At 41.8% G+C, this 26,782-nt stretch overlaps 4 protein-coding genes across 12 annotated transcripts; 3 read left to right on the plus strand and 1 right to left on the minus strand.

Moving 5' to 3' along the window:
- The first annotated feature begins 517 nt into the window (after positions 1–517).
- ccdc77 (coiled-coil domain containing 77) lies at positions 518–7,139 on the plus strand. The gene is made up of 12 exons (XM_061822499.1): positions 518–675; positions 3,265–3,311; positions 3,499–3,691; positions 3,776–3,918; positions 4,237–4,333; positions 5,086–5,170; positions 5,339–5,427; positions 5,501–5,649; positions 5,739–6,015; positions 6,096–6,221; positions 6,606–6,758; positions 6,864–7,139. Exons 2-12 carry the CDS (start codon positions 3,277–3,279, stop codon positions 7,008–7,010), a joined length of 1,494 nt encoding a protein of 497 aa, XP_061678483.1. The 5' UTR covers positions 518–675; positions 3,265–3,276; the 3' UTR covers positions 7,011–7,139.
- A 152-nt stretch (positions 7,140–7,291) lies between these two features.
- hdhd5 (haloacid dehalogenase like hydrolase domain containing 5) lies at positions 7,292–14,816 on the plus strand. 2 transcript variants are annotated; one of them, XM_061822501.1, is made up of 8 exons: positions 7,292–8,071; positions 11,591–11,800; positions 11,895–12,007; positions 12,190–12,283; positions 12,511–12,544; positions 13,013–13,187; positions 13,260–13,448; positions 13,541–14,816. In XM_061822501.1, exons 1-8 carry the CDS (start codon positions 7,991–7,993, stop codon positions 13,899–13,901), a joined length of 1,257 nt encoding a protein of 418 aa, XP_061678485.1. In that variant the 5' UTR covers positions 7,292–7,990; the 3' UTR covers positions 13,902–14,816. The 2 variants fall into 2 exon arrangements, with proteins under 2 accessions (XP_061678485.1, XP_061678486.1); XM_061822502.1 differs by having other exon boundaries at positions 11,895–11,909; positions 12,155–12,283.
- Positions 14,817–15,043: 227 nt separating this feature from the next.
- Positions 15,044–17,566, minus strand: ccdc34 (coiled-coil domain containing 34). Its single transcript, XM_061822503.1, has 7 exons — positions 17,444–17,566; positions 16,916–17,159; positions 16,686–16,806; positions 16,183–16,290; positions 15,920–16,078; positions 15,711–15,837; positions 15,044–15,369 (listed from the first exon to the last, which is right to left on the minus strand). Exons 2-7 carry the CDS (start codon positions 17,140–17,142, stop codon positions 15,197–15,199), a joined length of 915 nt encoding a protein of 304 aa, XP_061678487.1. The 5' UTR covers positions 17,143–17,159; positions 17,444–17,566; the 3' UTR covers positions 15,044–15,196.
- A 943-nt stretch (positions 17,567–18,509) lies between these two features.
- slc15a5 (solute carrier family 15 member 5) lies at positions 18,510–26,440 on the plus strand. 8 transcript variants are annotated; one of them, XM_061822498.1, is made up of 11 exons: positions 18,510–18,792; positions 19,275–19,492; positions 19,575–19,673; positions 20,916–21,138; positions 21,487–21,656; positions 22,155–22,375; positions 22,456–22,642; positions 22,832–23,020; positions 23,755–23,886; positions 23,977–24,085; positions 26,029–26,440. In XM_061822498.1, the coding sequence occupies exons 4-11, from the start codon at positions 20,924–20,926 to the stop codon at positions 26,177–26,179; spliced, it is 1,374 nt and encodes a 457-aa protein (XP_061678482.1). In that variant the 5' UTR covers positions 18,510–18,792; positions 19,275–19,492; positions 19,575–19,673; positions 20,916–20,923; the 3' UTR covers positions 26,180–26,440. The 8 variants fall into 8 exon arrangements, 7 of the variants coding, with proteins under 7 accessions (XP_061678482.1, XP_061678481.1, XP_061678477.1 ...); XM_061822497.1 differs by having other exon boundaries at positions 19,275–19,466; XM_061822493.1 differs by having other exon boundaries at positions 19,275–19,456; positions 19,526–19,673.
- Positions 26,441–26,782: the final 342 nt, after the last annotated feature.

The following is a 26,782-nucleotide window of genomic DNA, read 5'->3' on the forward strand; positions in this document are numbered from 1 at the left end:
GAGGTAAACCATGTGCTTGCTGATCTACTCCCAACAGCCCGAAAAGTAAGGTTTTATTTTTAATAGAAGGTTTAAACTACTCTTATTTCTCTGTTAAAGTAGTCAATTTTACAGAAATCCTCAACAACTGAAAGCCTAGTCAGTTAAACCATACATAGGGTTATTACTAATAGCATTTATTCACCAACGTTTTCGAAATACATTTAGAGAACCATTTTGAAAACAAAAAATGGTTAAATGAATAAATACAATTGTGAGCAATTAAACAAATCTGAATGGATGAACCTGTATGTTACAGGTTATATTATCCAAATAATGAGCAGTCAAGTAACCAATAACAGTAATAATAATAATAATAATTATTATTATTATTATTACTGTGCCTTACTACGGAATTGTATTACTGCCATACCAAAAAAAAAAAAAAAGTCGCGTTTCACATAATTATGTGGCAGTAATACCCTTCCGTACCTTACATACCCCCTGTTTGCATTATTGTAGGTTGTTGTTAGTTGTTTCCACCGCTAGATGACGAAGTAATCCCAGCACTGGTTACCATCTCTCCTCTTTCACCCCGAAGAAGACAAAGAGGCGTAAACTTCCGGGTTTCAAACCGCTGCAATGAGCAGCAGAGCAAACGACAAAACAACAAAAGAGGACCGCGGTTTGTGAAATGTGAGATCATTGTTCGATTTTGACTTATTAATTAAGATGTTTTTTTAATACATCGCAATTAGTATGAATGTAGACGGCCGTGACCACTTTCTTTAGATATTACAGTAAAAATGCTCTTTAGTTACAATGTTTCTGTTCAGTACAAAACAGCTTCTCCGCTAAGTCGACGTCTGCAAGAGGCATGTGCGTCCTATTCAGCATCTGAAGTGATATGAATCAAAAATATTTCGTGTCAAACACTACAATATTCAAAAGTCCCGCTCCCCCTGGCGTCTCGTTCATGGCAACAAATCTCTATCTCCGCCCTCATCACTGCTTTACCGTTAAACCACATTGAACGCCTCATGGTTGCTATTGCCAACGGGGCATTTTATTTTATGAGTTCAGATTAACATTATCATCGCTTAGTTAATATGTTTTTTATAGTATTATAGAATAGAGAAGCATTTTTATAAAACAATACTGAATGACGTTCACACTAACAATATGACCACTAATAAACGAAAAAGTGGTGCAGTAATTCTGATGATGTCAGTCAAAACTGAGTTAAACCAAAAACTGTATTTGCTGTATTTCAGCCTATTATAATGTGCAAATGTACATAATGTTGTGGTTATATAAAATTTGAATAAATATCGTTCTGCTGTCTTATAATGGATAGGTTTCCAATTACGCCATCTTTTGTGCCATAAAGGTCAAAGAACACAGGTGATAGGTGAATCGTTAATTTATGCGATTGGTCTAAAGGTGGTGGTGACACACAAGATGGTGTAATTGGAAACCTATCTATCCATTGGCTGGTGGGCAGTTTAGGGTGTAACCCACCTCTTCCCCGAGGCCAGTTAGATTGGGTTCCAGCTCCCTGACCCTATTGTGGTTACAGTACAATTGCTTTTAGAAAATATCTTGTACATGACTGAGTGCCATTTGTGATTTTAAAAAAATAATAATAACACACACTGTGTGTGTGTGTGTGTGTGTGTGTGTGTGTGTGTCCGCGGGGGTGCATATGTGTGTATATTCCACTCACATGAGGCTCAATTTACAATGTATGTCAGTGTCAAAGTGAATTGACCCACTTAACCACGCCTCCTGAAGTCACGTCACCCCACTGTTGCTAACCTCAGACAAACATTCGACAGAATGGCGTCGCAGGAAGAAAAGTCAAGAGCGAAATTGTCCGATTTACCAGCTGATTTTTCACTCGCATTCTTACCGAATAGTGAAATATCGTTGAAAAGCAGACAGCAGGGCTTCAAGTATTTCAGCGAGGGGTATTTCAATGGTATTTCCATGCATATCGACGGAGAAACCATTGATATTAGCGCGAGATCTTTCCGGAGTCAGAGGAAGACCGAGAAGCCACATAATATAATATATTATAACCCGAAGACGAATTCGTCATTGACAGTTTCCTATTTTCGTGTTACCTATCACACTTGTGTGCAGAATCTGTATGTGTATCTGTATAGCCGTTTGTGAACCGCCATATGAAGGAAAAGAAGGCGAGGCTTGATTTACGAGTTGTTTCTCTCGTTTTCTTTGTGTAACGTCACACTCTCCCCTCAATAATTATTCTTGAATTAGTGCTGAACCTACGTAAGTCCCGACCGAGTACGACAATCACTACTTTATAGTGTCCTCAAACATCCTTCCTTTAGTCTTGGTGTCTCGGTGCACGTCGAAGGCTTTTAGGACTAGCTAGTCCGGTTTAGCTTAGCTCGGTAGCCGCTAAACAGAGACACGTTTGTGCAGTCAGATCATCGCAAAATATCGCGCAACACAGATCAAGTGTGTCAATCATTCACACGTGGCTATGTTATGCAAGCGAAGAACTGCTAATTCATTTATATGAGACATGTATTGAAAATCACCTTCGTGCAAACATATCTGTTCCGGTTGATTATATATGGATTCAGTTGATCATGTGGTCTTCCACAAAGTTTGATCCATGGAAAAAAATTTTCGTACTCGGTCTTCTTTTCCGGTTGATTTTAGATAGATTCAGTTGATCATGTGGTCTTCCACAAAGTTTGATCCATGGAAAACATTTTTCGTACTCGGTCTTCTGTTCCGGTTGATTTTAGATAGATTCAGTTGATCATGTGGTCTTCCACAAAGTTTGATCCATCGAAGACATTTTTCGGTCTTCGGTTTTGGAAAGGGTACAAATTGAACTCCACCAACTAGCCTATCAGGATACCTGTCGTCACTATTACAAAGGCCGTGACTACACCTCTTAACCATATCTATTGTTAAGGATCCCTAAGACGTGATAAAACGCAAACAAAAGCTCTACTGAACCATGCGACTTTGTCTGAGGTTATAGCTGACGACAACAAGGGGCGGGGTTTAGGCACATCTCTGGCCTCTGATTGGTCAGCGACGCGGCCCACGCAATTTCTACGGAGGGGTCAATGGCTTTTAAAAACTTGGTATGTAACAAAAAGTCAGTTTCCACTGTTTTTAGGGCAGGTGCCAGAGCACTTTACACTGGATTCCACATTTATAACTGTTTAAGATCAATAAAGTTTGAAATTAATGTTTTGAAATTTTTCAATGCAATGAAACTTACTCTTTTATTTGTAGCTTTGTCTTGGGATGGGATCACCCAAAAAACCCTCAGTGGCACACAGGTAAACTTGTTTTATTTTTTTCATTTAAAGTATTTGTTTTTCAAATATACATTCCAGCATGTACTACTACTGCATCACTTAGTCTTTGATCTGGTGTCCATTATTTAATATCTGTTTATGTCAATAGATTGGGAGTAGTATGCAAAAGTGTACCACTCCAAAGGACTGACAGTTTTTCTTTTTGCAGATCCTGTGTGTGTGAGCATAATTCTGGTAAGGACCCAGATTCTCCACTTCCTCCCATCAGTGAGCGATTAGCTCACATTCGGCCCAGCAGGGAACTTGTGGAGTTCTACAAGGAAAAGATTGCCCAGTGTGAAGGTGAACAGGCACAACTGATGAGGAATTTGGAGAAATACAAGAGCATCATAGATGACCAAGTAAGCCAAAGAGACAGGCCACCACGTTACACATAATATGTTTCTATGTGAACCATTATCTCTGTTTCGAACACCTTATGAAAGCATAAGCTTCAGGGTGACTTACGGCAGCGTGAAGAAGAGATTGCACAGCTGCAGAATGCGCTGAGTGACATGCAGGTGTACCTCTACCAAGAAAGAGAACAGTCTCTGCGGCTTCATGCAGAAAATGACAGACTGAAGATCAGGTGGGAACATCTGACCCAGAAGAACACCACACTTTTTTGTAAAAAAAAAAAAAAAAAAAAGGACCATCCTTGTGTCCCCTTGAAAGGCACGATACATATTAAAGATATTATTTGCCATTTAATGTGCAGAGCATGGGATCAAAGTTTGATCATTATTTCGCAGATTAATTATCATTACCATTGAAAATTTAAGCAAAATACCAGGTCTTTTTTTTCTTAATCCTTCAATGAATGGTTAATCAAAATGGTTAATCATAATTTTTCTTGATTGTGTTTTCTAATTCTTAAACCCATCCTCGCATATATTTACTGTTGCAGAGAGCTCGAGGACAGAAAGAAAATTCAACACCTTCTTTCACTAGTTGGTACTGATGATGGCGAGACCACCTATTTCCTGCGGGAGCCTCCTCACAAAGTACACTTCATCATTGGATATATTAATTCTGATAAGTGTTTTCATATAAATGATGAGATGTATTATTCAAATAATAATTATTACATCATTGTCTGGTAATCAAGTTTTTACTGCTGCTCATCTTGTTAAAGTTGGTTGTCCTCTTGTGTAGCCGTAAGCGTGACATTGTGAGCATGGGCTCTATTTTCATAGACTGCGCAACGTCCAACGGAATGCAAATGGTGGCATATCTTGATTGTCGTGCAAGCGTAAGGCTCGTTGTCAGGTTTGGCAATTTGCCAGACCAGCGTGCGATGGGTGTAGGTTGTGTTCTTTGACATCAGCCTGGCTGCGCATGATGACAGACGCTTGGTCTTAACTAGTCTAACGTGATTTTGGTGAATTGGATCAGGTCATTGGCAAGGATGAAGTCCATGCAGACGGCACTGTAGAGAGGTTTGCACGTGAGAGACAATTTGCACTGCTATTAAAGGGGATGAAATAAGATGCTTTGATTGGATGGGATTGAAGTCATCTGTGGCATCACCCACACCATCACAGATGTACTATTTTCAATACACTTTTAATACGTCAGTTCACAAAATTACCAAAAGCAAGTCTAGCTCAGATCCTCACAAATTACGCCAAACGGAGCACTGGACTTGCACTAGTCTTGAAAACAGAGCCCTGGGAGTTTAATCTTCAGGTTTCTAAGATGTCATTATTACAACAAATAAGATGGAAAAACTAATTGTTTAAAACATTATAACTAGGTGACGGTCAAACAGAAGAATCAGGACTCGGGGGAGAATCTCAACCTCAGGCCAACAAATTTAAAACCGACTGTGACCAGTAAAGGTCTGAAAAAGTTTTTGTGACATTTTCTTCTCATGTCTTACTAATAGAGTGATATGTTATAGTAGGATTATGAGTTCTTCTCTTTCTGTTGTAATTTGATCCAGTAAAGAAAATGCAAACGAAAGCATGTAGATGATTTTTTTTCCCACTTGCTTTTTTTCTTATCAGAGTCCATTAAAAAAGCAAAATTTGCAGATTTGGGAACTGGGGATTCTTTGGAAAAATATAAAACGGACAACCATACTTTAATACTACAGGTAAGGGCCACATTTTCCGTGTGTATACAAATGTAGACGTAATAGTAAGGCGTTTATGATTACGTGCCCCCAGGTGGAAGCGCTCCAGGCCCAGATGGAGGAACAAACCCGGCTGGCCAGAGAGCAAGTGGAGTCACTCCAGGAGGACCGACAGATTAAAAAAGAGGAAGCACAGGCTGAAAGGCAGAGATTTCAGTGCCACATCTCTTCTTTAACTGAGAAGTCAGACATTTATTGCCGCCTGTACATCTAAATACATTTATTTTTAACCTCTAGATATCTTAGTTCCTTCTTTGTGTGGAACATCACAGGCTAAAGCGAACCCAACATCTGCTGTTCGAAACCATCCAAGATTTCACAAAGCTGAAAATTGACTCAAGGACTAAAGAAAATAGATGGATGTTAGAGAAGGACCGCCTCTTGGGGGATGTGAACATCCGCCACAAGTTTCCAAAGAAATCTACCAGTGTGGAGGCACGGCGAATACGGCAGCCCGTTAGCGCTGAGAGTCCAACTCGGGTCAGCCCGACTCGGTTTAGCCCGCAGCCTCAGGCAGACTATAAGCAGAAACATAAGGATGACGTAAAGGTATGTCGAGTAGGTATTTATAATGCTTAAACCAGCTTTAAAGTGAAACTGCTTTTATATGGTTTATTTGATCTTTTTAGGCCCTGCAGGAGGATATAAAGCAAGCCCACCGTATGGCAGAGATGTACAGGGAGCAGTGTGTGGCTCTGGAAACAGAACTGGCCCAAGCTAGGGAGCAGGGTGAGGTTGGCAAGGAAATATTTAAGGTATGGTTGTTTTAATGGCTCCTCTATTCATGCGCTTTCTTATTACAGTTGATCCTTTCAAGTCATCCAAAATCTGTTGCTAGATGCTGGCTCAATAAAATTTCTGTACTGTCCTGGCTGGTTTTTGAACAGGAAATGGGGTACACTTCACAAGCATTTTATTTTTTTTTTTTTGAAAGAACACGTGGAGGCAAAGAAAATCCTTACCGATGCTCACTAAACTGAGCTCTTGTGAGGTTCGCGGTTTTCTTATGTGATGTCATGGTCACGCATGTGGATGGTCCAAATTCTGAATTATAGGAGCCTTTATGGGCATTTGACTAGAAAGGCACCTCTGCATTGATAACTCCCATGTGACCCTTTACTAATGTTTGGTGTGCGCAGGAGCGTTCGGAAAAAGTAGCTCAACGGCTTAAGTTGATGACCCAGCGTTATGAGGCATTGGAGAAGAGAAGGACCTTGGAAGTGGAGGGCTTCAAGACAGACCTCAGGCAACTTAGGCAAAAATTCAAAGATATAGAAAAACAGCTTGTACAGGTAAAAGACAGGGACAAATAATATGACATTTTCTCCACATAGTGAAAGGGGTATGCATTGAATTTCCAGTATTTTTAAGCCTATACTTCTGTATATATTCTCCAGGTAACCCTTAATGTTGGACCCAACCAGGACTTGGCTATTCTCCAAGAGGTCCGGGAGAGCAATACAAGGACTAAGAAGGTCCAGAGTGATCTGATGAAGTTAAAAGCCAAGATATATGGATTGGAAAATGAACTAAGATTTTGCTAGGGAAGGAATCGTCTTTATTTTGTTTGTTTTTTGACATCTTATTCTGAGCTTTACACAAGTGATGTGCTCTGCACTGTTTATTTGTACAGCTTGTTTATTTAGTGGCAATAAATGATTTTTTTTTTATGAGGAACTATTTACATTTTGGACATAACAAAATCTATTATATATACATGATTTTTTTGCCCTAACCAGTGTCACCAGATGCTTACTGGGTGCAAACAGGCAAAGAATTATTTACATTAACACTTGTGGACAAATTGTTTTGGGAGGCCAAAATACCTAGAGAAAAGCCACAATAGCACAGGAATAACATCCAAACTCCAAACTGGCTGGAAGAGCTGAAATTCAAACTGATTCAAACTCATAATTTGGGTGGCTGATGTGAAAACCACAATTTCGCCATGTCGCGTATGTACTTTGTCAAATTTTTGTTTTGTAGTTTTAGCGTGGTTTTTGCTAAATAACAAACCGATCAACACGTTATTAATCTTCTACATAATTTGAGCATTGCATTTTAGTTGTCTTCATTTTTAATCGGCCTGTTGCGCGTTTTCTATTGTGCTCCTACAACTAGTAATAGGTGGCTGTCCTTAAAATTAAGTTTCAGTTGTGTGGTTTTAATATAAACAACTACTGTGTGATAAATAAGTACTATAATATGACAGTGGCGTTAGGGAGAATACGTAGAATTTAAAAGCGCACCAAACGTAAACTGGTTTCGTTTTCTCAAAATAAAAACTGCCACTGAGTGTTGACAGTACGTTTCCGGGAAAAGGTGTGACGTCACTTTACGCACGCGCATTTGGTGAGCGGAAAAGGTCGAATAGTACCAGAATGACCGTTCAGTCACTCAGCAGTCTGCTGGCTTTACTTTTTGCGAGCTTACCTTCAAATGCCAACATTTCGATTTTTAAGAAAGGCCGCCGCTCGGAGCTCGCTTGACTTTGTATCTCACGTGGAATTTCAACACAGTAATAATGCAGAGAGGAATGTGTTTGAAAAGTGCCTGGAAGCTGTTTAAATCAAGCAGCGAAAGAGCAGCAAGAAATTACAGCCATGTAAGTCATTGATTTATTTATGTTTTCCTGATGAATGGAGAAAAGTGCAAAAATGGCGCCACGTCAGTCTCCACCAGTTGGCCTACACTCGTCATTCAATCAGTTTTATTTACACTTACAAAATTACTGTGTTTAGTTTGCATTTGTTGGAAAAGTCTTGATTACCTGTTGCTAAAATGAAATGATAAATTACACATCACAACGATTTTTTCCCCCTTATTGCAGAAGTGTACTCGCATATCACCTCCCTTAACTTTATATACAATACAAAATATACAATGGGAGATCTGTATTGTGAATTTAAAACAAATAATGCTGCTACATTAATGACCAAGTAATAGTTAGTAAACCTTTGTTATACCTTATTTGTGTGGATGCATAATTCATTCATTAATTTTCCGAGTCACTTATCCTCACGAGGGTTGCGTAATTGCTGGAGGCTATCCCAGTTGTCAACGGGCAGGAGGCAAGGGTACACCCTGGAGTGGTTGCCAACCAATCGCAGGGCACATCGAGACAAACAACAGTCGCACTCAATCACACCTAAAGGGCAATTTAGAGTTTCCAATTAATCCAATTTTTTGGGGGATGTGGGAGGAAACCGAAGTGCCCGGAAATAGATGACACGGGAACGGGGAGAGCATGCAAAGTCCACACAGGCAAGGCCGGGATTGAACCGAGGTCCTCAGAACTGTGAGGCCAATGCTCTAACCAGTTACGCCGCTGGTTGCAACATATATTGTTCTTCTTTATTTCCTTTCGGCTTGTCCCGTCAGGGGTCACCACAGCTTTTTCCATCTAAGCCTATCTCATGCATCTTCCTCTCTAACATCCACTGTCCTCATGTCCTCCATAGCATCCATCAACCTTTTCTTTGGTCTTTCTCTCGCTCTTTTGTCTGGCAGCTCTATCCTCAGCACCTTTCTACCAATATATTCACTCTCTCTCCTTTGAACATGTCCAAACCATCGAAGTCTGCTCTCTCGAATCTTGTCTCCAAAACATCCAACTTTGGCTGTCCCTCTAATGAGCTCATTCCTAATCCTATCCAACCTGCTCACTCCAAGCGAGAACCTCAGCATCTTCGTTTCTGCTACCTCCAGTTCTGCTTCCTTTTGTTTCTTCAGTGCCACCGTCTCTAATCTGTACATCATGGCTGGCCTCACCACTGTTTTGCAAACTTTGCGCTTCATTCTAGCTGAGACTCTTCTGTCACATAGAATACCAGACACCTTCCGCCAACTGTTCCACCCCGCTTGGACCCATTTCTTCACTTTTTTATCACACTCTCCATTGCTCTGTATTGTTGACCCCAAGTATTTGAAGTCATCCACCATCACTATCTCTTCTCCCTGTAGCCTCACTCTTCCCCCTCCACCCATGTAATTCACGCGCAAATATTCTGTTTTAATTCGGCTAATCTTCATTTCTCTCCTTTCCAGTGGTTGCCTCTATCTTTCTAATTGTTCCTCCACCTGCTCCCTGCTTTCACTGCAGATCACAATATCATCTGCCAACATCCTAGTCGAAGGGGATTCCAGTCTAACCTCATCATCCTATCCATTACTACCGCAAATACTGTAGGAAGGAGCTCAGCGCGGATCCCTGATGCAGTCCCACCTCCACCTTAAATTCTTCTGACACACCTGTTCTGCTGGCCTCATACATGTCCTGTACTATTCTAACATATTTCTCCGCCACACCAGACTTGCGCATGCAGTACCACAGTTCCTCTCTTGGTACTCTGTCATAGGCTTTCTCTAGGTCTACAAAGACACAATGTAGCTCCTTCTGACCTTCCCTGTACTTTTCTATGCGCATCCTCAAGCCAAATAATGCATCTGTGGTACTCTTTCTAAGCATGAAATAATACTGTTGCTCACAGATACTTACTCCTGTCCTGAGTCGAGCCTCCACTACTCTTTCCCATAACTTCATAGTGTGGCTCATTATCTTTATTCCGCTATAAGCTCCACAGCTCTGAACATCGTCTTTGTTCTTAAAAATGGGGACTAGCATACTTTTCCTCCATTCTTCTGGTATGTTCTCTCCTGCTAGTATTCTATTGAATAAGTTGGTCAAAAACTCCACAGCCACCTCACCAAATTGCTTCCATACCTCCACTGGTATGTCATCGGGGCCAACTGTTTTTCCATTTTTCATTCTGTTCAGTCCCTTTCTCACTTCCCCCTTACTAATCATTGCCACTTCCTGGTCATTCACACTTGCCTCTTCTACTCTACCTTCTCTCCCATTTTCTTCATTCATTAACTTCTCAAAGTCCTCTTCCATCCAGTTAGCACACGACTCGCACCAGTCAAAATCGCTATCCTTAATCACCTTTACTTACTGCATCCTTCCCATCTCTGTCCCTCTGTCTGGCCAACCTGTAGAGATCCTTTTCTCCTTCTTTTATTCTCCAACCTGGAGGACATGTTGTCATATGCCTCTTGTTTAGCCTTCGCCACCTCTACCTTTGCCCTACATCACATCTCAGTGTATTCCTTGCGCCTCTCCTCAGTTCTCTCCATGTCCCACTTCTTCGGTAATCTCTTTCCATGGATGTCTTCCTGTATTTTGGAGTTCCACCACCAAGTCTCCTTCTCCTCCTCTCCCAACAAATTGTTAAGTAATAATTATAATTAACTTATATGAAGGGCATCATGATGGAGCAACTTGCAACCAGTTCAATGTGTACCCCACCTCCTGCCCAATGATACCTGGGATAGGCTTCAGCACTCCCGGGACCCTTGTGAGGATAAGCTGGACAGAAAATGTATCAATGGATAGTAAGTACACATACTTTGCACAAGTTAAAACGGTTCCCTGATCTCTGAATAAAAGGTCGAGCATGGCTTTCATTACCATGACAACCAAGGGCAGAACTTGGGCATATGATGATTCGGGCAGCTAGTTACTGTTACCAATTTAGCTACAATGTTGCTATGTTTAACGCCATATGTGAATCCATTTCATTCTTTTTGTAAGCGACTTGCAACTCTGCTCATGGCTTTTTGTGGCATTAAGAATCCCTCCATAGAAGCAGATGATCATCCCTCTACATCCGGTTTGTGCAAAGCTACGACTGGCTAATTGAACAACATACCACAAAACAAAACATATGTGGTTGTGTAAAGTCACACTTTATGGATGGACAAGCAGTTCAGAAACCCATTTGGAAAGAAGAACAAGTACGTTTTCATCTAAATGTTCCTCATTAAGTTGCTGATGGTTTAGTGGCACACTCAACTGACTGTGGTGCAGGCGGCGTGGGTTCAGTTCCCACTAAGTGAACGGTGTCTATATGTGCCTTGTGACTGACTGGCAACCACTCCAGGGTCTACCCCGCCTTTCACCTGAAGTCAGCCGGGATAGGCTCCAGCGCCTCGCGACCCAAACCAGGATAAGTGGTGTTGAAAATGAATGGATGTTCTCCTTTTAAAAAAAAAACAAAAAAATCTATTCCACACAATGGACTACCGGTATTTAACCGTATGGATGCTGTTATCTCTTGCCTAGCCTTCTTCTCGGGGCTCAATTGGTCTGCTGTTTGACATCGACGGGGTGCTGGTGCGCGGTCGAACACCCATTCCTGCGGCCAAGCAGTGTTTCAGGAACCTCGTGGACCACCAGGGGAAATACAAAGTACCTGTGGTGTTTGTCACCAATGCCGGAAACTGCATGCGGCAGACCAAAGCGGAGCATCTTTCACATCTGCTTGAAGTCGAGGTAGGGGAAGCTTTTTTTAAAGATTAGGATTCCCAGTTTGCATTATGCCATTTGTAGCCTTCTTGTTCATGTTTCTTTGTGCCTTGGACCTCAGGTGTCACCAGACCAGGTGATGTTGTCACACAGTCCTTTACGAATGTTCTCACAGTTTCATCAAATGTGCGTGCTGGTGTCAGGTCAAGGTCCTGTTGAAGAGGTGGCTCACATGTATTCTGCTTTAAATCATTGGCCTCAACCTCACTGTCTTCATGCTCTGTTTATTTAGTGTGCATCCATTCTGCTCTTCAAAGTTTTAAAAACTTTGGACTCTCTGCTATTTGTTTTGTCGATTTCTGTAACTGTTATGAACTAAAGGTCACCCGTGATTGCCTTAACCCACTAAACTTCAGGTTGGGCTTCCAGAAAGTTGTCACCATAGACAATCTCAGGGAGGGCTATCCTCTACTTGATATAGTGGATCACAACAGAAGACCAAAGGACCATGTGAGTTTATTTAGCTACACATAAACTGTTTTTTTTTTCTCAGTATACCATCATAATTTAACGTGAGCCAATTTAAGAGCACAACTTTTATTTCAGTTCTTATTCTGGACCGGATGTATTTAGATTGTGCTGGTGTGCTTAATGTTGTGGTAGATAAGGGGATGAAGAGCAATACAATATGATAACTACTTACTAATGTTGTTGAATACTTACATCTTCTCTCACAGATCCCCCCAACTAAAGGTTTACAGCCAATAGATGGTATGTTTGCTGTACACGTTTGTTTAAAAAAAGAACATTTAAATACATAGAGGTTACTCTCAATGAATTAGATTACTGTAAGCAAATTAATCTCTTTCAGTAGTTGAATTAAAAAAAATTCAACAAATGTGTGCGGCAGTACCTTTCTCCAGGCTAGTTCAAACCTTGTACAGGTACTGTATCTATATATCACACATCATTTTGATTGTTTCTGAAATATTCTTGTCTCTTGAAATGGTGAATTTGGGGTTTTCATTTTTTATAATAATCAAGCTCATTACAAAAAAAAAGGCATTCAAGAAATATTTCACTTAGTGTCGTGAATTTCTTTGAATTTGAATTTGACTAAGTTGAACTACTGAAATTGCATTTTATCAAATATTCAAATTCATTGAGGTGCACCTGTCCTGAACATTGTTTTGTTTTTGTTTTTTTACCATTTTTCTCTTTCCCCACTTCGCTTTCTAGCTGTCATCTTATTTGGTGAGCCAATTAGATGGGAGACCAACCTCCAGCTCATTGTTGATGTTCTTCTAACAAACGGAAAGCCAGACAGGAATTGGAATTCCGTGGCATATCCTCAGATTCCATTGCTGGCCTGTAACATGGACCTGCTGTGGATGGCCGAGGCAAAGAATCCCAGGTGAAGTTTTTGGCGGGGGTGGAGTGCTGCTCTTTTTCCTGAATTGTATCTCACTCTGTGGCTCCCTAACAGGTTTGGTCATGGTATGTTCCTGCTGTGTTTGGAGAGCCTGTACAAGAAGGTGACAGGTCATGACCTCAAATATGAGGCTCTGATTGGTAAACCCAGTGTGGTGACTTATAATTATGCCGAGCTGCTGGTCAGGCAGCAGGCTGAGAGGCTTGGATGGGCCACACCTGTGAAGAGACTGTACGCTATCGGGTGAGTGTCTCCATATTTGTATTTTGGTTCATAGAAGGTTTGTTCATCCAAACTGATTTACGTATGTACTGTATCTCACATCTTCTTGATAGCGACAACCCCATGGCTGACATTTACGGCGCCAATCTCTACAACCGCTACCTCCAGGCTGCTCATAATTCTTTCGAGGCCTCTAAAATGACCTCCACCGAATTGGGCGGCGCGCCCGGTGTGTTTGGGGCAAGTGACGATCTGCCTGAAGCGTGTCACTCCATCCTGGTATGTACAGGCGTGTACAGCAAAGAGGAGGCGCTGCCGTCGGACCCGTCGCACGCAGTAACCGAGCAGCGCGTCTTCCATGGCCATCGGGACTTTCGCTTTGACCCCAGCCTTACGCAGCCATCCTACGTGGTGCAGGATGTCAAAGACGCTGTAGAGTTGGTGTTTCAGCAGGAAGGATGGCCCTTGGATTAGTTGGCCCTTTACGGACTTTTAAAAGCTCGAAACATAAATGTATATTTTTAAAAACAAAACAACAATATCCTCTTTCTTTATATTTTGATGCAAAGTTGGCCATATCAGAGTTACTACTACTGTAGTGTTGGAAGCCATTCATTTTCTATTGCACATTTTGTTCAGATCCTTATTTGATCGCAGTCCCAATCTCAATCCATACCAAAACAACACAAGCTGATTCTTTACAGACAAAACTCATCTGCTCTGTGCTGGATCTCTGAAATTAGATGCATAACACGAGTGTGGTCACTTACCTGTTTACATCAGTATTATCATCACAGACTTATATGCACAGTCTTGCTGCATTCAGACACTAATCTGAAAAATATATTTTATCTACACAAATGTCTACCTAACCTCTTTTACAGGTCACATTGTTCTGACAAAAAAATTGTATGTGCACCCTCCCAAGTTTTGTCATTCTTGCATGATTCTGTGGCCAGTTACACGTACAAGCTCGACAGTCATTTTGAGTTCACTCAACTTTTGGATGATATCGTGCATAACATTGTGTCTTTTTATTAAAACTTTGAAAGGACGTTTCTGGTTGTTGATTTGATTGTGAATGTAAGTGGTTTTGCTGGTGCGCTGTTAGAAGCTGTACTGACTGGAATGAAAAATACATTTAACTCATTGGTCAAAAGACCAATGTAGTTCATACTCAGTGGGCTACATGCGTGCCTTCATTCCCTCAGCGACCACTATCAGCGAGTATGGTTGTTGATTGACAAAACATTCCACGGAGGTCAGCATGCAAAAAATAGACTGGTTCAAATTCTGCTTTACACACACCTGCCCTTTCTTACACCTCTCTCAGGTAACAAAGTTTCTAATTGTTCCGACTCTTATATGTAGTTGGGGTTATCCAAATTCTCTGCTTTATGACGCAATGAATTGTAATAGGGACCAGTACCTGTCCTTTTTATGGATTTGTGTATTTTGGGTCTCAGGAAAATCTGTGACATGCAACTGTATTCATCACTTGTGCACCAGGTACAAAGAATATAATTTCAAATGTTTAATTCATTTAAAAAAAAAAAAAAAAGGATCGGGATGAAAAAAACATGACATGGAAGCTTTCCAAATAAGAGCACAATTAAAACCCCAACATTAAAAAAGCCCCACTCCCCCCAAGAAAAAAACCTTCTACTACTTTTCATAAGTCACAATTGTGGTGATGTGGTGATCTCATATTGAAATTAAAAGGTCCAAGATTAGTTACATGTGAGTGGCGATGAAGCGCTATCACTGTGTCATTTTTGTGTCAGATTTGTGATTCTAAAAGCTCTGCCGTGCTGTCCTTTTCTCGTTTTCTGAGGCTTCTTGCTGGGTGTGTTTTTGGGAGATGTTTCCAGAGGGGGCGTGTAAATCGGCTTCCATGGGATCGGATTGTAAAAGCTGGGGGGTGGGTGGAATCTGCAGGGACCTGGAGTAAAGAAAAAAAGTCACATCTTAGCCAGAAATGCCAATATTGAATCACGATTCACTGCTAGCAAACATCATACACCAATGCACATGTGCGTTCAAAGTATTTCTGCACTGCATTCAACACAATGAAATACTTTTCAGCCGGACAATTTCTTGGAGATGATACAATGTGGATTTTTGTTAACTTAAAACTCATCAAAATAAAACTATAAAGGTTTATTCTGTGTAGTGAGTCATAGGAGTTTGGGAATTGAACTCAACAAATGTGAAGTTTTGTAATTTATTGAGATCCACTTGTATTCAGAAAATGATAATTGCTAATTGCCAGATGACACTCACTTGAATAATGAGGTGGTTTTGGACTTGCTTTCCATTTCTCGTTGTTTTTTGCCAGCCATTCTTTGAAATTCTCCTCGGCCTTCCTCCGGCGGTCTTTCTCCTGCTCTTCCCTCAGACTTGCTTCCTCCTGTTGTGAGGAATCTCCCGTGATTAAAACACGTGCCCAAACAGTAGCTACAATGCAGAAATTTTTTAAAAACGTTTCTTACTTTTTGCTTCATTTCCTTTTCGATCCTCTCTCGGTTCTTTTTCTGCAGCCAGTCTTTGTACCTCTGTTGCGCTTTTTGTTCAGTCTCTCTTTGTTTTTCCTGTCGACGCTGCGCCTCTGCTGCTTCTCTGCTCATTTTCAGAAGCTGATCATGTCTTTCCTTACATTAACACATGATATTGTTCAAGCATTTTTTTTTGTTCTACTGGGTAAAATAATTTGATATTACAATTTGTTCTTGTGAATTGTGGACTAGTTTTCTACCTGGTCTCTTTTAAGTTGCTGCCAGTCTCTGATCTTTTTTTCCTCCATGATCTTTTTCTGTCTACGTTCTATTTCTTCTTGTTCTTTTTTTTCCTTGAGTAAAAGCGCCTGGTTAAAGGGACAAAGTGTTTTCATTAGAACTTGTTGTTAAGACCAAAGCAAAGACAAAAAGTACAGATATGTTTCTGGTCTAAACAAGGCCAAAAAACATGCTCAAATAGTTTCTTCTATCATTATGGTCCTCAATTAACCTAAAATGTGTGTTTTTGCAATATAGGAGGAAACCAGATCACCCAGAGAAAAGTGTCACAAGCTTGGGGAAAATATGTAAACTACCCACAAAGATGGAGCTGAGAATGGAACCAGTTACCCCAGAAATCAGAACTAAATGTGAGTCAGTTAACCAACTACGAACTCGGAGTTAGTTACACTGTGCTTCCTGCCTCAATTCCTTTAATAAACAAAGTAAGAGTGCACGATGATTAAACTCCTCGTCAACTTGCCTCCTCTGTTTTCCTTTTCATCTTAAGCTGGTCTTCTTTTGCTTTGTTTACCAGCCACACTTCCCATGGACTGAGGGCTTCAGGTTCGGTTTGCTCTGAGGGGGGATTCTCTAGCTCGCATCTTGAAAAAAAAAAAGACAGAAGAAAAAGCAGCGTCAGAATTACTTTAAGCATGTTTAGTAAGATTTCTGTACGCTTCATGGCATATACTGTATAGAATCGGGCATTACTTGAGCGGTTGTTGAGTAGTGCTGAGGTCGTCATCTTCATCACTCTCATAACTATCATGGTAGATAGGGGACAGCAAGGAGTACGTGTCGTCGTCCTCAGGTAGGACGTCGTCGTCCACCAGGTATTCCGACATGTGAACATGTTTCCTCTCATTTAGCTTGAGAGGACTCGAGCTGAAGTCCTCGGACGCAAAAGCTGGAGGGTTCGGCAGCCACCAGCCAGACATTACTAGTCGAGCGATTTCTGCCACGGGACAAAGTCATGCACATCAAAGCGGTTTGCTTTTGGGATATGTTTGCCGAGTTTTGTACTGCAAACTATCTCATAATTTGTACTTGAACCAAAACAACGTTTATCGTGGCATCTCAACGCTATTGCAAATGGACTACAAACACGCGTATTTGTCGAATAAGTTTGGCTAATGATCTTAGCACCGAGATTCCAAACACTCTTGCCTCAGTTATAAACTATCACTATGGTTTCTGATAATTTTGTGTAAAATGGTTTATGGATAAATCAGCTATTACCTTTATAGTAGCGCTTAATGGAAAGTTGTGTACATTTGTTTCCTTCCTATCGACATTCCGAATGAACTGTTTCCCATGATGCACCACGTCTCTACCCAACGCCGTTTTGTAACCATACCAACGCATGACGTTTGCCGCGGGGGCTGGTACCTGCTCTATGTGGGGTGAGAGGGGCCACGGCCCAGCAAGCAAACGCCGTGTCCTCTCAATTACAATCCGTGCAAGCTTCCTCAAGTCTGTCTCCTCGCCTTCGTACTGCCCGCTGGATGCAGTTCATCCATCTATTTTCCGAGCCCCCCCGGAGAAAACTCACGCAGCCATGGGGGAGAACAAGCAAACTTTACACAGGCGGGGCCGCGATCTGAACCCCAGACGGTCTAACCAGCCATCCACCTTGCTACCCTGGTAGATGTCCCCCCTGATTGTATAAATGGTCACATATATCCATTCATCCATTTTCTAATCGGCTTATCCTCACAAGTGTTGCAGGAGTGCTGGAACCTATCCAAGCTGTCATCAGGCAGGATGCGGGGTACACTCTGAACTGGTAGCCAGCCAATCGCAGGGCACATGCACTCACAATCACATTTCAGGGCAATTTAGAGTCTCCAATGATGGGAATGTGGGAGGAAACCGGAGTGGCCGGAGAAAACCCACACAGGTGCGAGGAGAACATGGAAACTTCACACAGGCAGGGGCCGGGATTTGAATCCGAGTCCTCAGAACTGTGAGGCCACCACTCTAACCAGTCACCTGCCACCTGGTCGCATATATGTAATGTATTATATATTGTATGTTAATCTTTATCATTACATTAAATATTTGGTCGTTTTTATGTATGTACAGAATGTTAACATATTATTACAGTATTCCAATTTAAGGGATCATCCGGGAGGGGCTGAAAGTAGAGCCGCTGCACCTCCGGAAAGAGGCCTCCCTGGTGATGTGTTCCGGGCACATCCCGCTGGGAGGAGACCGCGGGCATGACCCAAGACACGCCTGAAAAATTACATCTCTAGGCTGGCCTGGGAACACCTCGGGATCTCTCCAGAAGAGCTGGATGAAGTGGCTGGGAAGAGGAAAGTCTGGGTGTCCCTACTGAAGCTACTGCCCCTGCGACCCAACCCTGGATAAGCAGTAGAAAATTGATGGAAAATGGATAGAAGGATGGATGGCTTTTTAAACCTGTCACAGACCTGCTAACTAGTTTCCCCTTCACCCAAACCCCAGGTATCCTGATTCATGGAAGGCTGTAGGTAGCTGTTAGACTGCAGTTCAGACCTGCTTGGTGATTACGTGTGTGGCCCGTGTTTCACTCGTACTTCACATCATCAGCCCAAATACAACAGGTGTGCCAAAATGAGCTTGGACTCTTTTCACAAAGAGTTGCGGTATTTGGTCAGCGCTTCTAATGTGTGATCACTGTTAGGTTTAACTGCGTGGCCTGCTTTCTTTTTCAAGTTCTTAAGTGCAAATCAATACTGAATTTTTGTTCTTGGGTTTTGTGCAACCTGTCAAAATTTACACTAAGTTTACTGGAGAGAAACTCATTAAGTGGAAAGACAAAATTAAATGTATCTTATTTGTAATCAAAGAACTCTTTCTAGAATGCTTTTTAAATTGTTTCCATCTATCACTTCTTGATCTGTCACGTGACTGTGAGGCACCTAATCAGCAGGGTAATAAAAGGAGAGGATAATCAGGCTTCACCACGTGTAGAACGCAGTTGAATCTGTCGTGGTGTGCATGTCCACGCCGCCCAGCCCCCGACCTAATCTGCTTCTCTCCTGGAAGGCCTGGACTTCACATTCAGAGCTTTGCAATTTCACAGATCACTTCCATCCCATGAGGGAGCCCGGGCCTCAGTTCGCAGGCGGGATGGTGGCAGGAGAAGTTCAGAGACTGCCGGATAGCAAACGCCACCTGGGGCGGCTCTCCAAGACACCTCATCCAGGCCGTAGGACACCACCGGAAAACCGCAAGAAGCTCCAAGTCATCATCTGCGTTCTGCTGGTGGAGCTATGTGAAAGATTCACATTTTTCGGCATTGTCTGCAACATGATTCTCTTTTGCACCGTGAAGCTCGGCTACGACAACTACATGGCTGCAACGGTCAACTTGTGCTTCATAGGAGCCAGCACCCTCACCCCGGTGCTGGTTGGCTGGTTCGCCGAAACCTGCTTAGGAAGAACCAAGGTGCTCTACTTGTGCACTTTCCTCCATTTCTTTGGTAAGACAGTTTTTCTTGTGTTTGTGTATGTTAGGGTTCACTGCGACTTTTACGGACCTGTTTGACAAAAACTGAAAAAAGAACAAAACACGCTTCTAATTCAGGACAACTGAGCTATTGTTTTGAAATGATTATTATCATTAGTATTATCATTATTCATTCCGTGCGGCCAGCACAGGTTCAGTTTCCTCTGAAACAGTGACAATGTGAAAATTAACCTAAATGGTTGTCTCTCTGTTTCCTGTGACTGACTGGGACCAGGTCATGGTATAATCTGTTTTTTTTTTGCCCAAGTAGGCTCAAGATCCTTAGATGGATGGATGGATGAAATATATAATATATTTCCAAAACTGAATCCTGGACCGTGTGCCCTGTGACTGACTGGTGACCAGTTCAGGGTGTAGTCCTGGAACCTGGGATAGGCTCCAGCACTCCCCTGTATGAGGATAAGCAGGTTAGGAAAAGAAGGAATTAATGCTGCACCTACTAAAAGGCAATGGCGTGGCACTTTCATCATCATAAAAGCACCATCCATTTTCTAAGCCGCTTATCCTCACAAGGTTTGCGCGGAGTGCTGGCGCCTATCCCAGCTTTCAACGGGCAGGAGGCAGGGTACACCCTGAACTGGTTGCCAGCCAATCACTGGGCAGATCGAGACAAACAGCCACACTCACACCTAGGGGCAATTTAGAGTCTCCAATTAATGAATGTGGAGAAAATCCACACAGGCACGGGGAGAACATACAAACTCCACACAAGAGTGTCAGGGATTGAACCCGGCATCTCAGAACTGTCAGGCCAACCTGGAAAAGCACCATCAAACAAAAATGACACAAAACGTATGAAGACTGATGTAATGGTGTGCTGCATTTACTCATAAATTTCATGGCAAAGATAGATGAACAAAGTTCATTTAAAATTTTCAGACCTATTAAAGGGAATTGGATAAATTCCCATCACGAAAATTCACACAGATTTTTTTAAGCAGTTTTTAGTTCTGTAGTTCTGCACAGTGGAAACCTCAGTTCACAGACACCCAATGTTTACAAAAATATTGGTTTCCAAACTACAATTTGGAACAGTAATTCTTTTTGTGAATCGAGGTTCTACTGTAGTGATGTGAACCCCTACCTGTCCTTTTTGACGTCATATCCGATATATACTTTGGCACATTATGTGTTTACACGATTCTTTCGGGTCTATCCTGCAAATATAGTGACTGTGTCATGCTGTTTTCCGTAGGCACGGCCATGCTACCTGTGGTAGCGTTCCCTTTTGAAGATTTTTACATTGACACTCATCATATGAGCCATAAATTGGAACCTCAAGAGCAGCAGGCCCTGTTCTACATGGGTCTCGTGGCTGCTGCGCTGGGCATTGGCGGCATCCGGGCCATCCTCTGTCCCTTGGGAGCATACAGCCTACACAACTACAATCAGTACCAGCTACTGGGTTTCTTCAACTGGTATGTGATGCATCTGCTGTTCATTTAGTTAGCGAGTAAGTACATACAGTTATTGCAATATGTGGATTATATAGCGGATTGCAATTTATACTGTGACTCCATTGAATGCATTACTGAGTGGAAAGGAGAAGACAATACTTCATTGTTGTGTAATTATTGTACAAAAATGACATTTAGCAGGTTCTTCTTGGGACTCATTGTGTTTTTCTTCTCAAAAAGACATTGCAATTAAGATATAACATTATAATAAGACGGTTTAATGCGTTGAAAATAGGTTCACATAACTTAAGGATAAGAGAAGAAAAATGACTTGGAGACTTGTGTGATATTTGTTTTCATCATGTTTAGGTTCTACTGGTTGGTCAACCTGAATTCCACTGTTGTGTTTCTGGGCATTGCTTACATCCAGCAATCTGTGGCCAAAAATCTGGGTTTTCTAATCCCCTTTACGTCTGCACTTCTGGCGCTCATTGCCATACACATGATGCGCAGCAAACTCACCTACAAACCCAAGAAAGGTAAAAGTACACACTGTATAACAGCATCAATATTCTTAGTCATTTTTGGTTTCACAATTTTCATTTAATCTACCTGATATCATCCTTCAGATTTGGTCAACATTTTACACAAAACATGTAATTTACAGGTAACAGAGAGGAAAAAAAGAACCTTTCTAATCACTTTGGTACTCAACTACACAAAAATCTCACGCCCTCCGCCCACTTTACCCCAAAAAATCTCACTTACTGAAAAAAAAACAAACTCACATGCACCCAAAAAATCTCCGTCATGCTGAGAAAAAAGTCACCCTCAGCCCTCTCCCCCCCAAAAAATCTCAAATAATCAATCAATAGTCAAATAATAATCAATAAAAAATAAAACCTCATAGTCATAAAAATCATTTGGGTTGTGGGCGTAAGTAAGTTTTTTTGGGTGGGTGGTTTAAGAATGTGAGGTCAACATTATTTTTGGCCTGTACAGCGCCTCAGACCAATCTCTTTTCATTTCTGTCGAAGGCGGATCCTTACTGACGACGTTTGGAGTGTTCTTAAACTCGCTCAAGATGTGCTGCCTTCACTATCGCCACCTGAGTGGAGATGTGCCATCATGGCTGGACCGGGCTAAGGAGAACAACGGCGGGCGCTACAGTGAGACTCACGTAGAGAACGTCAAAGTGCTGGCCAACCTCTTCCCTCTTTATGGACTCCAACTACTATACCGAGCCTGTGTCACTCAGGCAAGCCGCTACTGTCAGTCGAGTCTCGAGTGCAAAGTACAAAAGTGGATCGTTTCTATGCTCGGTGTGTTTCCACGCAGATCCCCTCAGGATACTACATCCAGACGATGAACTCCAACCTTCACCTGAGTGACGTCCTCTTGCCCATCGGCACCATGAACGTGATCAGCATCGTACCTCTTCTCATATTGGCCCCGCTGATTGAATGTGTGAACACCTGCGCCCTCTCCATGGCAAAAACTCCACTGGCGCCCACAAGAGTCATTAGTGAGTAGTTCCCTTTGGGCAGCACTTACAATGCAGCATGTCGTTTCACGATCATCTTCATCTAAATAATCTCTTTGTTCTGCCTCTGCTGTCCTCCCTCTTCTCTCTTGAAATGACTTGTCTTACAACTCCCATTCTGCAGCCCCCGGTCTGATCACCCCACCCTATCTCGTAATCCTTCCCTTACAGCTCTGGGACACGCGTGTGCAGCTCTGTCCGTCCTGTTGGCAGGTGTATCTGAGCTGCACAGGAAGGCCTTCCCCCTGGTGGAGCAAACCCTCTCCGGGAAGGCTCTGCAAGTATCGTCCATGCCGTGTTTCCAGCTGGCTCCGCAGTACATCCTACTTGGACTGGCTGAGGCTCTGGTCATTCCGGCATGTGAGTGGAAGGCAGACGTTTTGAATGGGTCATTCAAAATCAGAAGGATTCTTCTTCTAACAATGGCAACGATTCCCAAAGCGTTAAAAGAGTTATTGAAGTCGTTACTGTATATATTTGATCACAATTTTTAGTAATACCTGTTTTTAAAAAGGGGTGGGTGTTTTGCGGGGGTAAGGACAAGGATCCGTACATGTTTGAAGATGGATGATATTTTGACGATCCTGACTGGTTGTGAGTAATTTTAGAAATCAGTGGCAGGTGGTGAGCTGGGCACCTATGCCAGCTATCTTCGTGTGACCACCGTTAAATCGATACTTGCATAAATAACATTTCGACACAGAGCAGAAAGTGGAACGAAGCCTTTTTTTTTTTTTTGCTTTAAAAGCTGAATTACTACCTTGATTCACAAGGGCATTATGAGGGTAAATGTAATTGCTATTTTAGCCGTAAATCATTTATATGCATCTATGCACATCTAAGAACACTTGATATAAAACCACTTTATTTTTAACAATAGTAGTAGTAGTAGAAGTACTTGAGGTTCTTAGGTAAGGGGTGGTGCGCAAACAGTTTTCGGGCCATCCCCCCACCCCCCCATGTGGATTGATTCCACATCTTTTTTCCAAAGCAATCAGATGAAATTAATATTTCTTTTTGTAGGTACGACACTATCTGTTTGAACAAAATGATGTCATATATCGCCCTAGTATTAATTCTCCTTTCTATGGCAGGTTCCCTCATCTCTTTCCAGCTGACCCCTGGCCACATCCGAGGAATCTCGCTGCACTTTCTCACACTGTCCTACGGGGGAGGCTGCTTCCTAGGAGCCATCTGCATTCAGTTGGTCTACTTTGTGTCTGGAGGTGAAAAAAATAATAATAATAATGATTGCTTATGGAGGCAGCACTTGTGGAAGAAATTGCCATTTAATACAGCACATTGCTTAACTGCAGGTTCCTTTTATCCAAGTGTCCTGCATGATGGGAATCTGGAGAGATTCTTTTTCGTAATGGCCACACTGATGATGATTAATACTTTGGTGTATTGGAGTATATCTCACAGGTACTGTATTGCTTCATATTATCCGGGAATACCACTAAAGTAATAACTATACTGTAATCAGGTCTACTTTCAAGGCGTCTTAGTATCACAGAGGACACTAACTCACAATAGTGTTGATGGTTCAATAAAGAAAAAAAAGGCTGACATTGTAAATCCATGTTAGAATTCCAACATCTCATTGAAGTATCTTTGAGTAAATGGTCTCATGGGACAGGTACCTTCTTTTCAGGGAAAGATACTAAAAGCACACACCTGGACAACACTTTACATTGTTAAAGGTACAATATAAATTACCCATCCATTTTCTGAGCCTCTTATCCACACGAGGGTTGCGGGAGTGCCCTCCCAATCCCAGCTGTCATCGGGCAGGCGGCGGGGTACACCCCGAACTGGTTGCCAGCCAATCGCAGGCCACATGGAGACAGACAATAGCCGCATCCACAATCCCACTTAAAGGCATTTTGGAGTCTGTGGGAGAAAACCGGTGTATCCGGAGAAAACCCACACAGGCACGGGGTGGGGAACATGCAAACTCCACACAGGCAGGGTTGGGATTTGAACCGGGTATCTCAGAACTGTGAGGTCAGCGTTCTAAGCAGTTGTTCCACTGTCCCGCTACAATATAAATTACTACAATATAAACTTTACATTGTCCTGTATGTAATAAACAAAATGCAAGAACAAAATCTGTACATATATTTGGGGTGAGGAATATAATTTAACACAATAGCAATAATTAATAATTTTTTTTTGTTTAATCTGGATTCAAAATATCTACAATTTGGGCAAATGTACCATCTAATGTTGGTTTATTTACATATTTATGCCATAAGATAAACACTCTTTCACCCTTTTTAGTCATCACTGTTGCCTCAATTATCTAAATTGTTTTTTTTTTTTAATTCTAAGAGTGGCACTTGGTTTTCTGTCTTCAACAATTTCAAATTTAAACACTACTCATTTATAGACAAGTACTGCACTTTAAAATGGATAATGGACTGTGCCCGTCTGTTTGGAAGCCACTATGTTTGATGGTCATGTTGTAGAACTTTACAGGGTTTTGGACCAGCAATCTGTCCCAAGAGTCTCGTGCCTTAGGCATTCAACCGGTGAGAAGATTTGGGTCTGGAAGTCAACCCCGCTCCAACCACACCTGATGTATAGCATACTGCTCCAGGCTCACTGTACAATAAAATCGGGAAAACTGTGGGTGTTGAAACTTTGCATTGGCCTTGGGATTCTGGTCATTTCTGTATAGTGATGGTAATGAGGTCAGTTGAATTCAATATACAATGTGATAGCCTGGGAGTCACACACCTGGACCAGTGGGAACTTGGCAGCTAGGATTGCTGTGGGACACCACCAGGGATATTTGGGGGGCCATGTCAAAATATCACTGTCCCTCCATGTTGTTGAAGGTCGAGGAGGAAAAACCCAGAGGTTCCTCTTTTAACTCTCTCTACCACTCTTATTTAGCAGAGGAGGTGGGGGTCTTATCTTCAGTAGATTCAGTCGAGATCTTTCTCTCTTGTCTCTGTTGCTGTTACTGTACATTTTATAAAACAATCATATTGCAATGGAGTGATCGTACTCAACTCAACAACTGTCAAAACTTGGTTTTGAGTTTAAAATCTACCAACAGCATTCTGAATGACAGTCTCACGTTTCAAGTATCCATCCATCCATTTTCTTAGCCGCTCTTCCTCACGAGGGTCGCGGGAGTGCTAGAGCCTATCCCAGCTGTCAATGGGCAAAAGGTGGAATACACCTTGGGCTGGTTGCCAGCCAATCGCAGGGCACATCGAGACCAACAGCCGCACTCACAATCACACCTAGGGGATTTGTTCCAAAAGTATTAGACTGTTTGGAAAGTTGTGATTGTCTTTACTTAATGTATTGACTTTTTTTTTTTTTTACTTCTAAAGTACGTTTTCCTTTCCCAGATACATAGATCTGAGTGTGCGGGGTAAAGCGCTGACCACCAGCCCACTGACAGAAAAGCTCCTCCAATACAAAGCATGCCTACGCTACTATGACACCGTGGACCACTCGTACACAAACAACTCGTGTGACTCGATCATCAGATTGAGTTGAAAATTCATCTTTATGCTCTGTGGCGCTGGCGCTGCTTGCTGCTGTGTCATATTGAATGTACTTTTGCCGTTTCAGCATGATTTGTGAAGAACTCTCACCGTTATAGCCACGTGGCAGCCATATTGTGACAGAACAATTGAAAATATAATGGATTGATTTTTTTTAACAATGGACAGTTTGAAACAACTGCAAGGATAATTTTTTTCTAAAATTGCTACTTTTGAAACATACAGTGCTGTGAAAAAGAATCAGTCTAGAAAGAAAAATATAGGCCTTCTTCTCAGTTCTTATATTTTTGTATATATATATATATATTTTTTTTTTTTTCAGATCATACAAATGTAAATATCAAAGACGACCCAAATAAACATAAAATGCAGTTTTTAAATGGTGATTTTATCTGTTCAGGAGTTGTTAAGGAAAAAGATTCAAAACTACCCAACCCTGTGTGAAGTCATGCCTACCTCAAAAAAAAATAAATTAAATTAAATTTTTTTTTATTGTCAACTGACTCTCTGTCTGTCTGCTGCCGTACTCAACATGCATGACATACAGGGGCGGCTCCAACTACCAGAGACAAATTCCTTGCGTGTTGTTTACATG

This window comes from Syngnathoides biaculeatus, chromosome 6 (genome assembly GCF_019802595.1).
Source record: "Syngnathoides biaculeatus isolate LvHL_M chromosome 6, ASM1980259v1, whole genome shotgun sequence".
NCBI lineage: Eukaryota > Metazoa > Chordata > Actinopteri > Syngnathiformes > Syngnathidae > Syngnathoides > Syngnathoides biaculeatus.